General features: G+C 36.9%; 1 protein-coding gene across 1 annotated transcript in view; it reads right to left on the bottom strand.

Annotated features, from left to right (window-relative positions):
* LOC139739324 (short transient receptor potential channel 7-like) overlaps positions 1–15,494 on the bottom strand; it is a 33,403-nt gene extending 17,909 nt beyond the window's left edge. The window contains exons 1-3 of the mRNA XM_071649938.1: positions 15,174–15,494; positions 13,107–13,284; positions 1,492–1,712 (exon numbers count right to left, since the gene is read on the bottom strand). Of these exons, the coding sequence (XP_071506039.1) occupies positions 1,492–1,712; positions 13,107–13,284; positions 15,174–15,494 (720 nt within the window). The remainder of the gene's footprint in view (positions 1–1,491; positions 1,713–13,106; positions 13,285–15,173) is intronic.
* Between the last annotated feature and the right edge of the window lie 1,182 nt (positions 15,495–16,676).

Raw genomic sequence — 16,676 nt, 5'->3', positions numbered from 1 at the left:
TATTGTGAAGGAACAATGCATGTCTCACTGCATTGATGAGATCTGCCAATGAACGTTGCCAAAGAGGCCAGCCTGTACGAATGCAGGTTTGTGTTTAGGTTTTGTGTTTAGGTTTTGTGTTTAGGTTTTCTCCTAACATTTTATGGTCCATAACCTTAAACATGGCCTTTTGTCCGATAACTTGGTCGAGCTTGGATTTTTATCGGGCTGATGTGAAAACGCCTATTGTTGTCTTTAAAGTCTGTGTGCTCAGTCATGCATGACAATTGTCAACATAATTAGGTATCAATGGAAAGAAGAAGAGTTCCTCTTTCCTACCAATTAACATTGTGCTCTTCATAACTGGCAATTAAGAAATCGCAGCCCTCCAGAGTTGGATTACCTTTTTTGTATACGCTCTGTAGTGAAAACACTCATATACCTCATCCAAATCACTAAAAATTCTGAAACCCTCTACTCAGTGAAAGTAATTTCTCGTTGTTCTGATGTAAAAACCTGAAAATCATCCGGAGGTCTCCTTTTACTACCTCGTAATAAGTATTTGAACTAAGTGCACATCAACGTGGATCAGATAACCCGTACTGCCATAAACACTTGATATGACTGCAATAATATTCCATTTACATCACGTGGTTGTTTTACAGTTATTACCTCCGCCAAGGGAGGAGGTTATATTTTCATCGGCGTTTATTTGTTTGTTTGTTTGTTTATTGTTGTTGTTCTTGTTCTTGTTGTTTTTCACCTCCGGCAATGGATATGGTTACGTCTTCATCAGCGTCTTTCTGAGCAATTTGGAGATTTATTGTAATGTCGGATATCTTTCCTTTTATTTAATAAATGAAATCAAATCTTAACTGCTGATAAAGTATATGAAACGAAAATAAAACCCGTCCAGAAATATGGGTAAAATGTAAAATGTATGTTCTGAAAATACCCTTACTGGAAAGCAGATTTTATCATTTCTCCGAACCTTTCCAACAAATGAAACCGATATCAAATTGTATTCAAGTAGGTTCTTAATCTATTCATGCATGTGCCAGTTTATATAAAGTCATGTAAGGCCGGGAAATTTGGTTTCTTTTTCATCAATCATTGCGCAATTTTCATCGCGCATCCAAATATCTGCACCAGTAAGTACCGCTAATCTTTTAGCGGGGCAGCAAAAAGTAACAGTTGTATCATAAAGACATACTGTATCTCCTTAGAAAGTGACTGGTCATTATGCTCCCAAACATGAATTCTTTGTCTTCCTATCTGTGGGACAGCTTAAGCTTAAGACATGCTTCAAATAATAAATAGCGGCATCAAAGAAGGGATCCAAGGGAATAAAACTCTTGTTGCTGTATCTCTTGAACATTCTTGGTCTAAGTTGGTTATTTTGTATCGGTGTAAAGGAATAGGCAATCAGAGCCAGGTTTCATTGTGAGTTTGTCCACCTGTTACTCTCGCTTTCGCTCATGTACATGCACGTCTTCAGGAATAACAACTGACCTTAAATTCCTTCTCCGTGAGCGACAGAGTATTGAGCTCTTTGCAGAGTAGGAATGCCGTGAGGATGGGATCCTGGCTGGTCAAGCAGATATAGGCCTCACTGGACAGCGCCCTGTAGGCATTTATGATGGTCAGTGAGTGCATGAGCGGATCGAATTCCTTCCGGTTCAGGCAAGAGGTGCACTCGCAATACGGGTGATGCGGTTTCACGATCACCTCTCCTGTCGAATAAAGCGAAACAAAAATGTAAGACAATATTCGATTACACTAAAGTTATACTTGAAGTAACTTTTACTCTAGCTAACGCTGTAGCCTTCACAATATCACTCCGAAAATGCTAAGGGTTTGTTGTTCTTTAGGCTTGTTGTATTTGCACAGTGATTGCGTCATATTTCCTAATCACAATGATTGATCCTCTTTCGTCATGACAAAGATGAAAACGCGTTCTTGTCGAAAATTCTTATTTGCCAAATTCATACACAGATACAATAATTTTAAGCGGAGTTTCAAATTTAAGAATATCTTTTTTTTAGAAAGGTTCTTATTCCCTTCATAAATCTAACAGTATTTTAGTGACATTACAATTATGTTACGGCTAACATCATCCCTCTCGTGGAAGGAGAGTACTTCTTGTTATACTGGGAAATGTAGATGCGTGGACTTTTTTTTTACTCATGTATTCCACTTCTTCGACTTCGACTTCAAGAACTATCGTAGATCTTCTTATCGTAGTCTTCTTATCTGACAGCTGATTTCACTACGACGGCAAAAAAGAACATGATCATCATAAATTTTAAACGGATTGTCAGATTTTTCTCAAACTTCACTATTAAATGCATTCTGCTAACTATCAAACACGTTTGTTGCGGCACGGATTGTCGCCCCTAGACGGATAGTCGCCCCCGCCTCGGGGCGACAATCCGTGACGGAGTTGGCAGCACGGATTGTCGCCCCCGTCACGGATTGTCGTCTGGCGACAATCCGTGACGCTTGTGCAGTTCCCAGTTTTTGACCTCGAAGGCGACAATCCGTGATGGCAAAAAAATTGTTGCGACACGGATTGTCACCCCGTCACGGATTGTCGCCCCGGGCTCGGGGTGGTTCCTCCGGTGTTAAGCTTTGGTGGGATGGGTATGACTGGTAAGTTATGCGTATGTGTGTGTGTGTGTGTGTGTGTGTGTGTTGTTTGTTTGTGTGTTTGTTGTGACCTGCATGATATGTGCTGTGTATGATTTGTATAAGTGCGTACAATAAGTGACTTGGATATGAATTTCCGTATTGTTGTGTGTGTGTGTGTGTGTGTTTGGAGTATAATTATGTAGAAACTGTGCATGTGTGGTGGTTGTATAGTGGTAGTGGTTTGTTTGTCTGTGTATATACGTGTGCCTGTATGCGTACGTGTGTATGTGGTATATAGTGGCGTATGTGTATATCAAAGGTTTTGGATGGTGCGTGTTTGTGGGCGCAGTTTTGTGCCTGCATGCGTATCTGGGTGCTGTTCGTTATTCAGAAGGTTCGCTATTCCGAAGGTTCGTTATTCCGAAGGGTCGTTAATCCGAAACACACAAATTCCCTATACCTAGAGGTTCGTTAATCCGAAAATGAAAAAGGGTTCGTTAATCCGAAAATTTGTGGCGTTATTCCGAAGGTTCGTTATTCCGAAGATTCGTTAATCCGAAAATGAAATTCGGAACAATGAACCTTTGGAATAATGAATCTTCGGAATAAACAGCCTTCGGAATAACGAACCTTCGGAATAACGAGCTGTAACCGAGTATCTGAGGGGTTTGGTGTTCGTGGGCTACGTAGGCCCTACGTATGTGTGTTGTGTGTGAGCGTTTGTGTGTCTACGTAAGGCCCCAGTCACATAATGCTCTGCGTCCGGCGTTACGTCCAAATAAGTCATCTTTTTTTTTTTTTTTTTCCTGCGGACACCCGGGGATCTCTTGCTGTCACCAGAGCATTTTTACAAAACATACGGGAAAAAAAATATGCGGGCGATACGGAGAGATGCGACCAAATGCGAATACTTACGTCCACTTGCGGATATTCTTACGGATTGGCACGTAATTTTGTTCTTTCAACTTGCATAAACTTCCGAATAGTTCGGAACACTTGCGGAGAGTTGCGACTATTTACGGAGAGTTGCGGATATTTTCGGATAGTTACAGATTGTTATAAATAATTATGTACAATATGACGATCCCTGCCACGTCAATGTATTATGACAGCAAATTTATCACATATTGGACTGCCTTACATTGTACACTGGGGAAAACTGAAAATGAATTTACGTACAAGTTGTGAAATGTTTTCGCATTTCTTTAATTTGCTTTACAGTAATGAAAGATGTATGAAATTTTGAAATTGAAGTTTGAATTTTATTTGTGCAGCTCAAATATGGATAAACATCATAAATGTAAAGACTACATAAGATAATTATACCACAAATAGAATACTATCTAGATCGATAAGTTAAACAGAGTAAGAAAATATTACTTACAGTCATGAAGTAGACAAACTGTGGTTACGCTGTCATTGTGCAGCGATATTCATGACTTCCTGGGTTGTGTTAAAGGAGAGTGTTATAATAAAGCAATGCCTATTACATTTCCGAAAAAAACTCAAAACATTAAGACATTCGGACACCCCTCCGACACCCAAATACAATATTTTAAAAAAATGTAATATCCATGAAGCGTAAAGTGGGTAAGACTATTTGGAAATACTAAATTCGTTCTCATTTTATATAGTTTATCGCTGTCCCACACCTTCCCGGCCAAAAAAGTGACCCAAAAAAAAAAAATGCTGTCACCTCATCCCCAACCCAAAAATTGCCTACCGAGTTTCGAAAAATATACATTCAAAGAGACAAGGAAAAAATGTTCATCATCAATGGTCAAGCGTTGTCATGCGCATATGGGTGCCACCTAAAATGACCATAAATCTTCTGCTGCAGGCGCTACTGTGGCAATGAAAATGCCTTCAGCGTGTATGAGCACGTGTTTAAAGGCACAATTTACCATTTGCAGATGAAACAAAAACCCAACATTAGTGCTTTAAAATAGTTATAAAATGTGAGTTAGGGATAGAAACAACCACTGTAAAAATTTGAATCCGTGTAATCAATGTTAAGTATTGTTAAATACACAAAATGTGAACAATAGTTATAATAAGAATGCTTCCAGACTAAACCGTATACAGTTATGGTTTATTGAGAAAAATGCTGATATCTCCTGACATTTTAGGCTTTATTGCAAAAATTGTATCTGGTAGGATGTTTTGTGATGCAACAGACCTACACATGCATTAAGTGTGATATCTTGAACATTTTTGAAATCACTGCTCCCAAAGGTAAACTGGACCTTGAAAGAGTTCCACCAGCGTTGATCTAAAATAGTATGGGTGTGTCAATTTCAGCGGTGAGGCGGGCTAGACGAGAGAGAGAGACCGAGAGAAAATACATACGAGGGAGGTACCCTCCCAAAATGTTATCTGTCTTTGCTTATTTTTTTTTATACTGCAGTCATTTTCTTCCATCAGTCTTAACTACAAAGTCCATACCACTATTCTTTGTCCCAGAATAAGTTTTGCATGCTTTATGCATTAGCGAATAATTTCCACACGCCGTAAATAATTTGTCAATCGTTAGTTGATTTTAGCACAAACGAACTGCCATATGCACACCGCTAATACATACGTAATACAAACAAACACCAACAAACACTCAACCAAATCCTCATAATGCAAATAAACCAACTCAACACTTTTTTGTGTATTTTTCCTTGATATTCATTAATTTCATTCAAATCATTCATAAATAGACCCATTCTGGATGTAACATGAACAAAAAAGTTACAAATGGCAATTCGAAACACAAACAAATCCATTTGTCATTTTATACTACAAATAATCTCACTTCAGCATAGATAACTTGATTATAGACCAACCCTACGAACAATTTCTTAACGAGAAAGTTTTGACATGTAGGGCCCTACCAAACCTATATCCTTTGGATATATTGGTTTGGATCATGTAACACCTCCTTACTTATAAGGGCATATACATAAAAAAAAACACACAAATCCATTATACCAATCTAGAATTAAATCAGTCATAAAAAACCCGACCACCCCCCCCCCCCCACCGAAACAAATCTAGGGCCTACATCTATCCTAGATATTAAATCCTACCAAAATCTGTCATACCATTTATAACTATCCTTCTTCAAATCCAATCCCCAACCCACCAACCCCTGATTGACCAAAGAATTAATCATCCCACACCCACATTCACCAACCCACATACACACACACACACACACACACACACACACACACGAAGGATCGTTATTCGGAAGGTTCGTTTTTTTCCGAAGCTTCATTTATCCGAAACACACAATTCTCTGTACCTAGAGGTCCGTTGATCCAAAAATGAAATTCGGAATAACGAACCTTCAAATAAAGAACCTTCGGACTAAAGAGCCTTCAGAATAACGAACTTTTGCAATAACGAATTGTAACCCCCTTCCCACATACACACACACACCCGAACCGATATCACATTCCTTCCTGATGAAACGACTTCCCAATGTTGATAAATAAGACATAATGGACCGTACGCAGAAAAGCAGCATCCGCCCGCACGCAAGCACCACTCTGAATTCATAAACAAATCCGCCAAACCAACTCATCAAAGTCAAAGCTGCTTATAAAATCAATATCAATGTTTATGCTAGCAACAGCTTACTAGGTATCCCTACCCACGCGCAGATAAAAAACACATACGCAAAAAACTGACATAATAAACACATTCTTCCATCATACACACACACACACACACACACACACACACACATACGCACAAACGGACACTGAATTATCATGTGCGCGCGCACATACACACTTCCTTGAAACCTCACCAGGACTTTTTACATGGCATGTTTGCATGGATGTAGCTATGTTAGTTATGTGTTAGTATTTCAATGACTATGTCCAGAACGATATTACCCAGCCGAATGTGCTTCGAGGGCGGGCGACAATCCGTGCTGCCAGCCCTCGTCACGGATTGTCGCCAGACGACAATCCGTGACGGGGGCGACAATCCGTGTCGCAACACACGTTGGCATTCATTCATGGATTGGTGCGATCATGGACCTATTACACATGGACATTCATCATTTCGCTAATCAATACATGCCTATGTCTGTGTCAGAAGTGTCACAACAACATTCTAAACATTCTTCCCTGCTTTGATTGCATGATCTCCACCACCGGCAAGCCAGAGCTGCAAAACACAACGCAGCTTTGGAAATTGTAACACAAATGTGCAGAAGAAAATAACTGTCTTAAATCAAGGAATATCCCTTTGTTCAGTTGTGTTATGTATCAGTATATCACGGCTGAGATTATCTTCATTAGCAAAATGTAGATACTTCTAGAGAGAAAGCTAACTATTTAGCTAATTGATTAAGATTTGTAACCTCATTTTCCATCGGGCTGATGTGAAAACGCCTTTCGGGCTGACGTGAATAAGAAATGAAATAGCGCGCTAATTCGCAATCGCGAAAAATATCTCTAACTTGGATTTTTATCGGGCTGATGTGAACACGCCTAGTGAGATGCGCATAGTCAGGACTACGGTGGCGGCGGATCTTGTATTTCAAAGTGGTTGGATTCGTTGAAAGTCCATTTTGTTAGTAGCTTCACGGTGCGAGTGCCGAGGGAATGAAAGACAAATTGAAATATTGATTAATCTGCCGGAGGTCTCAACCTGTCTGTTAACGCGATAGCAGTTAACTAGTAGGGTGCGATACATGGATCTCCGCAAGATCTATCAGGATATCTCATCCCATCTGATCCCATCAGGAAAAATTTTTCGATAATAGGTTTAACCGAAACCTGGCTTTCCAATGATTTAAGTCTTCCTTTCACCCTCGACGGATATGATTTTGTAGTTAATAACAGGCAAATTAGGGCGGGTGGGGGCGTTGCTTTATATGTTTCACAAAAGTATGATTATATAGTTCGTGATGAGCTCAACTGTATGACTGAAGTTATTGAATCTCTTTTTATTGAAATTACAGTCCCTGGCAGTAGAAATATAATCATAGGTGTAATGTATAGACCACCCAGTGCGTATATGAAATCATTTTTGGAATATTTTGCGAATTTAATGAAGGATCCAGTTTTTATTCATAAAAAATGTTTCATAATGGGAGATTTTAATATAGATTTATTGAAACAAAATACAAGATTTTATGGAAATATTTCTATCTGCTTCTTTCTTACCTTTGATATCTAAGCCCACGCGTATAGTTAATGAATCCGCCTCCCTTATTGATAATATTTTTTCTAATATTCTGCCTTCTCCCGATTCCCTTATATTACTTTCAGATATTACAGATCACTTCCCCATTTCGACTAGTTTCTTTTTAAATGATATTATTGATAATAGATCTAGTTCTTTATTTAGACGAAGAATTACACATAAAAATGTAGCCAGTCTGGGTGCTAGTTTAGACAGGACAGGCTGGTCGTCTATTTTTGACTCAAATGATGTGAATTTGTCATTTGAATATTTTATGCATATTTTTACTCAACTCTTGGACATTCATATTCCAAAACGAAGAGAAAAGTCATCCAACTGTAAAAAGGTACCCAGGTTACCTTGGATTTCTAAGTCACTTTTGCGTTCAATAAATAGAAAGAATAATTTATATTACAAATTTAAAATGAAACCTACTGAGCAATCAAAACTGAAATATACTAGTTATAAAAATACTTTGACGAAAATTATACGTATTGAAAAGAAAAAATATTATACTAAGCAGTTACAATCTTATAAGCATGATATGCAAAATACATGGAAAGTTTTAAAGCAAGCAATGAATATATCAAATAACAAGTCGAATATTACTAAAATTAGATCTGATGATAAAATTTATGAAGATCCTCATTATATTTGTAATATTCTAAATAATCATTTTTCTTCCATTGGGGAAAATCTTGCAAGCAAAATTCCATCTTCAAATAAACATTTTTCTGAATTTTTAGGTCCACCAAATTTAAACTCAATGTTTTTCAGTCCAACATATAGTCAGGAGATAATCAATATTGTTTCTGATTTTCGTTCAAAAAAAGGTGCTGGACACGATGACATCAGTAATTTTCTGCTGAAGGGGGTAATATCTTCAATTGCGGATCCTTTATCTCATATATTCAATTTATCTCTTTTTTATGGTATTGTTCCTGAAAGTATGAAAATAAAACGAATTTAATGAAGGATCCAGTTTTTATTCATAAAAAATGTTTCATAATGGGAGATTTTAATATAGATTTATTGAAACAAAATACAAGATTTTATGGAAATATTTCTATCTGCTTCTTTCTTACCTTTGATATCTAAGCCCACGCGTATAGTTAATGAATCCGCCTCCCTTATTGATAATATTTTTTCTAATATTCTGCCTTCTCCCGATTCCCTTATATTACTTTCAGATATTACAGATCACTTCCCCATTTCGACTAGTTTCTTTTTAAATGATATTATTGATAATAGATCTAGTTCTTTATTTAGACGAAGAATTACACATGAAAATGTAGCCAGTCTGGGTGCTAGTTTAGACAGGACAGGCTGGTCGTCTATTTTTGACTCAAATGATGTGAATTTGTCATTTGAATATTTTATGCATATTTTTACTCAACTCTTGGACATTCATATTCCAAAACGAAGAGAAAAGTCATCCAACTATAAAAAGGTACCCAGGTTACCTTGGATTTCTAAGTCACTTTTGCGTTCAATAAATAGAAAGAATAATTTATATTACAAATTTAAAATGAAGCCTACTGAGCAATCAAAACTGAAATATACTAGTTATAAAAATACTTTGACGAAAATTATACGTATTGAAAAGAAAAAATATTATACTAAGCAGTTACAATCTTATAAGCATGATATGCAAAATACATGGAAAGTTTTAAAGCAAGCAATGAATATATCAAATAACAAGTCGAATATTACTAAAATTAGATCTGATGATAAAATTTATGAAGATCCTCATTATATTTGTAATATTCTAAATAATCATTTTTCTTCCATTGGGGAAAATCTTGCAAGCAAAATTCCATCTTCAAATAAACATTTTTCTGAATTTTTAGGTCCACCAAATTTAAACTCAATGTTTTTCAGTCCAACATATAGTCAGGAGATAATCAATATTGTTTCTGATTTTCGTTCAAAAAAAGGTGCTGGACACGATGACATCAGTAATTTTCTGCTGAAGGGGGTAATATCTTCAATTGCGGATCCTTTATCTCATATATTCAATTTATCTCTTTTTTATGGTATTGTTCCTGAAAGTATGAAAATAGCAAAAGTCATCCCTTTGTTTAAAAAAGGTGACAAATTAGATGCTAATAATTATAGACCAATTTCTTTGTTATGTACATTGTCCAAAATTCTTGAAAAAATTGTTTACAAAAGAAATCTTACTTTTTTTGAAATTCAATAATATACTCTCAAATATTCAGTTTGGTTTTAGAGAAAAACATAGCACCTCACATGCATTATTGAGTTTTGTAGAAAAAGTAGCACGTGCTATCGACAAATCTTCACATCTCATAGGTTTGTTCCTGGACTTCTCCAAGGCCTTCGACACCATTAATCATGATATTTTACTTAATAAATTGCAACATTACGGAGTCCGTGGGAAGACCTTGGAGTGGTTCAGGAGCTATCTCTTGAACAGGAGGCAATATGTCTCTTTAAATGGTTGCAATTCACAAATGTTAAATGTGGGGTCCCACAGGGAAGTTTATTAGGTCCGTTTCTGTTTCTTATCTATATAAATGATTTCTGTAAATCATCAGATATTCTTTCTTTCATTCTCTTTGCGGATGATTCAAATTTGTTTTTTTCCGCATAATAATCCTTTTACCGTAGTAAAGACATTACATTTTGAATTAGAAAAAGTTGCTCAATGGATAAAAGCTAATAAATTATATCTCAATCTTCAAAAAACAAAATATATGCTTTTCAGCAACTCCATTGAGGCACTACCTGTTGATATCATTTTTGATGGCCCACCACTGGAAAATGTTTCTTATATCAAATTTCTGGAAATAACAGTTGATAATAAGCTTTCATGGAAATTTCATATTGATAGTATATGTAAGATTATTTCTCGAAACATCGGTATAATCAACAAGATTAAAGTTTGTCTTCCTTTGTCGTCCCTGCTTACATTATATTCATCCCTCATATTGCCTTATTTAAATTACGGTATTCTTGTATGGGGAAATACATATCAAACTCTTTTGGATAAATTACTTCTGCTACAAAAGAAGTCACTGCGTATTATATGTCACACTGCATATTTGTCTCATACTGATCCGTTATTTTTTGAAAATAAAATATTTAAAATTAAAGATTTGTATTTGTTTAATTTAGGACAATTTATGTATAGTTACAATAAAAATAATCTTCCATATATATTTGAATCAAGGTTTTCAAAAAATCAATCTGTTCATAATTATCCTACAAGGCAATCCAACGAATTTCATTTGCCATTTTTTAGGACTTTGCTGGCTCAGCAAACCTTCATCTACGAGGGGCCAAAGTATTGGAACTCACTTCCCAACGACATAATAACAGCACAAACTTTGAATTCTTTTAAGAACAAATTAAAATTCTTTCTGTTGAAATCTTATGATATACAACCAAATTAGGTTCGGTTTCATTCTCTCAATCAAGTCGTTTGTTTGTTTGTTTGTTTGTTTGTTTTTACAAGTATTAAGATATCACACAGAAATCATCTTTTAAGGAAAACAATCTGTCTAACATAAGTTTACCTCAGATATTTCTTTTATTGTACCAGTAACAGTGAGTCTATTCTCTTTCTCCTTTTTTTATATCCGTTCCTATGCATTCATACCGGCATATGCACCCAATCAATCGCAATTTCAAACCAGGGAGCGTTGTATTGTTTTGTTATTGCATTTTCATCATGAAGTACAGTATGCTTGTGTCCACGATGGCGTGTGTTGTACCATAGTCTCATTTCCCCCTTTTTTGTTCTTTTTCTTTTTTTTTTCTTTTTCTTCTTTTTTTCCCCTTCCTAAGTTAATTTCATGTCAGTTGACATCGGTTTCTTTGACTTTGTGTACGTATTTTTTGAGGGTCCCACACCCTACAAGCTTTGCTTTATAAGTGGGACCCTCCATTTTCATTCTTATCTTTGTATTAGGTATATACCTTAGAAACGAAATTCTGTTGTTACTCGTGACCACTTGTACGTTTTCTTTGAAATTGTTATAAATTTGTTCTGTAAATGTATTGTATATATTTTTTTCTGTTTATTCAATGGAAATGGAAATAAAATTGAATTGAATTGAATTGAATTGAATTGAATTGAATTGGCCCATTTACGCTTACACAAAAGTAAAGCCCCCCCCCCCCCCCCCGCGTCGCCATGTTACCAAGCACATTCTGCGGGGACTTAAAGGTTTTATGACATAAAAATGCATGTTGGTTCCTGTTGATTCATGATACCCTGAACATTACTTCTGTGGTAAAACGAATATCTAGAAACAATCCATTTATATTTTTAGATATTTTTTTTTCTATTTTTCTTCAGATTACTTGGATACGCCCCCCAAAAATCCTTCCAAACCAAGATTCTGTTGTGACCTCATCTGTCAATCATTGCTGGAGTGCTAATATGATAAACACAAGACATTGGAATGCACCGGAGCTTAAAGGCAGAATTTACCATTTGCAGAAGAAAAAAAAAACAGCATTAGTGCTTTAAAATGGTTATAAAATGTGAGTTAGGGATAGAAACAACCACTGTAAAAATGTTGAATCCGTATAATCGATGTTAAGTGTTGTTAAATTCACAAAATGTTAACAATAGTTATGATATAAAATGTTTCCATATTAAACTGTCTACAGTTACGGTTTAATGAGAAAAGTACTAATATCTCCATATATTTTAGGCTTTATTGCAAACATTTTATATGGTAGGATATGTTGTGTGATTGAGCAGACCTACACATATGCATCAAATGTGATATCTTGAACATTTTTTTTAATCACTGCCCCAAAGGTAAACAGGACTTTTAACTTGCATGTTCTGTCACCATATCTTTTGTTAGTCACATCGATATCACAGAAACATGCAAGTTATGCTGAGTCGAGGGGAAAGTGCATTCCAGTGTCTTTTGTTAATCATATTGTACTTTAGCAATGATTAATAGATGAGGTCACAACCAGAATCTTGGTTTGGAAGGTTTTTCTTTTCGTGGGCGTATCCAAGAAATCTGAAGAAAAATAGAAGAGAAATTATTTGAAAATATAATTATGGAGTGTTTCTAGATGTATTTCACCACAAAAATGATGTTGAAGGTATCATGAATCAACACAAATCAGCATGCATTTCTACATTTTCCAGCAGAGACTGTGACCAAGAATACGTGATATCGTGAGCTCTTCACATATCATAAATGGGCGTTTTGCCTGGTAAGATGGCGGCGCTATGGATTCAAAGCGATCGGCCTATTACATGTCCTGATACTTCCTGTAGAAGTAGGCCTACGTGGGTGCGATACATGTACCTCTATCCAAGAACAGCCGCAGTATCTCCACCTCGTTACACCTTGCCGCCATCATGATAGGGGTGACGTCGCGCTCAAACTTCGACCGGAAATTCCGGTCGTAGAAGCTGGTGTGTTGGCCGAGCACCTGCGCCACGTGGTCTTTCTCATGGTTGAAGCCGGAATGCTGAAGGAGGATCTGTGGTCAATGCATATTCAATTTTTTTGTAATTTGTGTATGAAGAGTTTGATGGCAAAACAAATTAACTCTTCCCTTGCCAATTTGAGATTCATGCAATTAAACCTGCTAAAATCAAACAAAAAATAGAAAATATGGGAGTGTTCTTTGTCAATAATTCACAGAAAATTCCTCTCTATGCAAGGGGTGGGGTATCAGTGGAAAGATTTCATCTGATAATGGATTTACTTAAAATATTTACAGATGACCAGCGCTTTACCCGTTTTGCGATGAAACTCCCTTTTTTTTGTCCTGCTTTTTGTTTGTTTATTTCCATCTGAGAAGATGACTGGATAGCCCATATTCAGCTACGCTAAGCTGGTCTTCCATGGGGTCAAGTTGGACATGAGGCGGTACCACTTCACCGGGTTGAACACCCTACTCTTTGCGATAAATGAAAGAAAGGGGATCTTTTACGTGCATGAGTTGTGACTCTCTCACACACGGGACCTCCATTTTATGTCATGTCCGAGGGACAGAGTAGTTTTGCCTCTTGCTAGAGGGGACGGTATGATTACATACAACATTGCTCAGTCCAGACTCGGGTTCGAACCTGGGTCGCTTGGGGCGGAGACAGACGCGCTACCGACTGAGCTTTGATTTAAAATATATATATATATATATATATATATATATATATATGAATGATAATGTAGAATCTTCGCGACACCAACACGCACAAACGATTTCAAAGCAAATCTAGACTTTTCCCCACATTTCTACGTTTATGATAACAGCAAAAAGAGCAATCCGTCCAGCTAGTTATTGATTTTGATATTTTCTTTTCTATTACAGTGGCAGAGTAATTCCCTGCAGTAACCCGTCTTTATTTAAACCCATAGTGTAAAGATTGCTTCTGAAATTATTATCCTAACCTCATCAGAAGGCACGTCTGTATTGTACAGTACTGATATTGTATATATACAAATAATGTGAAGAAAAAAAAAATCAAAATGAAGCGGTTTAATTCATAAACTCTTTTAGATGAAATGATCAAACGTTTGCATAGTTTGCTGATAGGAAGCTTTAGATTTTCGCGACGGGGACGTTCATAGGAAAAAAAAAAAACCTATTCTGAGCATGCGCAGAAGCGCGCGTCAAGTCGATCAATTTTTAGCTTGCGTCGTCTGACTTTTTCACTGCGCTTTCTGGGCTATACGTCTGCTCAGTTCACGACGTAGAGAGCTAATTCATGCACCGATGATATGGGGGTGCCAAATTATTTTTTATACGTTGCGTTCCAGCGTAATCTTAAAAGCTATTTTTCAGCACGACGCAGGGGAGACTGAGGAGAACGTCCAGCTCAAGCGTAGTCTCAAGCGTGCGCACAGGAAATCTAAAGCTCCCTAATCTCTTCAGCTGTTGAATCTTCTCAAATTTGTTGCCAATTCAACAAGAACAAGTTACATAGTGTTAATGGAACTATTATGCGACACATTTTGCTCTGCTCTAGATGGAACACATGTTTTATTTGAATGCTCGGATGTTTATGTTTTAACACTAGACAGGTCGGAACTTCAATTTACAAGCTTCATGCTTCAAGGGAAGCCTTAGTGTATTTCCGAACCTCGCCTCTTCCCTCAGTCCATTACATTCACATTAGCCGTTTCAGCACTTTCAAAAGTTCACATTTCAATTTTTAAATCTGTAATCTACATAACACTCTTTGAGTTCATACTCCTCAAGATTATTTGATAGTGCCTGACAACATGCTGCATGAATTAATTCAATTGTAAAATAATGGTAATTTTGTGATTACAAGTTTATTGACAATTTTCCCCCAGCGATGCAGTTTAAATGGTCAAATTTGAGGATGTGATAAATGTCAGCTTAACAAAATATTTTGTTACCTCCGTGATATTGAGGTAGCCCTTGGTGATTGCTAGCATGAGACTCTCGTTGACGGAGTGCTTCTCGAGAATGTGGTCGTGCTCCTCGATGAAGAAGCGAACGATGTCTAGATGCTCGTTTTCGGTGGCGATCTCAAGGGCTGTGCGGTCTTTGGTGTCGGTGACCCGGAGCAGTTTCTCGGCCTTCGCTTCCTCGACTTCGAGTGCCGACCTGGTGTGGGCGAGGTTGCCCATGCTGACGGCGTTAAGAAACTCGGCCTCCTCGTCAGTGACGCTGCCAGCCACGGACCGGTTGCGGAGAAGGCTCTTCTTAATCGGCATTGTGAGTACCGAGTATTCGAGACCACTTCCGGATAGATTTCTTGAAATCTCGTAATTTCCCCCTTCTCTATGGATGATAACTAGGCACAAGAAGAAAATCATGCATATTAACACTTCATTGTCATGATATCCTAATGTGGTCAATTTGTATCATGGTCAATTAGTGAATAAGGTATCTTCAAATTATTCCAGTTTTTATCAATGATACAGACTTTCTCCCACTTCGGTGACAAGCAACCATACACGCATACACAAACACACACACACACACACACACACACACACACACATCATCATCATCATCACCACCACTCAAACAGCTTTACACAAACACACACTATCACACACATCTTTCCCATACACATTATGACAACACAACTTACACCTTTATAGGTTAACAAATGCACATTTTTCGTCCTCTAGTATTTAGATGTATTTGTATTTCTATTTGTTTTTAATTCATTAACAGGTCAAGTCACACTCGTGAAGGATGTATCTGGATAGTTCCGTTGGCATAATTGTTGCTGTTTTTTATTGATCAAACCTTTTTCGCAGAATGGCTGTCGATGAATCTAGTTAGCCGTATTGAAGTATTATAATCCAATAGATAAATGTCTGTCTTGTTTTAGCTAGTACTTTCATGCTATGTGTTTTAACTTTTGCTTCTTAGGTTCTTCGAAGAAATTAGAAATATAGAGACAGTCATTGTCGACATCTTACAGCGAAGAAACATTCAAGAATGAAAATAGAATATTTATTGATGACAATTAATGTAATATTAGAAGGTTTAGTGTCAGTAGAAGGTTGGGTGGTATAGAAGGCTATAGATGGTGCGCAACATGCTAGAATTCTTTCTTGGGTATGTGACCTTAAAAGGAACCTGCCCATTCCCTTTGACGTTTCGGCAAGCACCGAGCCACATGTATACAAGAGAAAGAATACGTGGTGAACCTTTCAGCCTTCTACATACTGTTCCATCCAAAATTTATGAAAAATAAATGCAATTTCAGACACTTGACATTCCAGTATTCAGGAAAGTTTGACATTTTATTTTCATTGTAGCAACACAAATGAAATAACATTTCTCAAACATTACCCATACTAACGGGGAATATTTCTTTTTTCGATTATGAAAAATAAAAGCTGTGCTTCCAGTGCAGGATATTAAAATCACATGATTAT

The sequence above is a fragment of the Diadema antillarum genome, unplaced genomic scaffold (genome assembly GCF_040938485.1).
Source record: "Diadema antillarum isolate AM-2024a unplaced genomic scaffold, OU_Dant_1.0 seq00000793_RagTag, whole genome shotgun sequence".
In the NCBI taxonomy this organism is placed as follows: Eukaryota; Metazoa; Echinodermata; class Echinoidea; order Diadematoida; family Diadematidae; genus Diadema; species Diadema antillarum.
The sequence above is the reverse complement of the archived record's forward strand: the minus strand, read 5'-3'. Positions and strand labels throughout refer to the sequence as shown.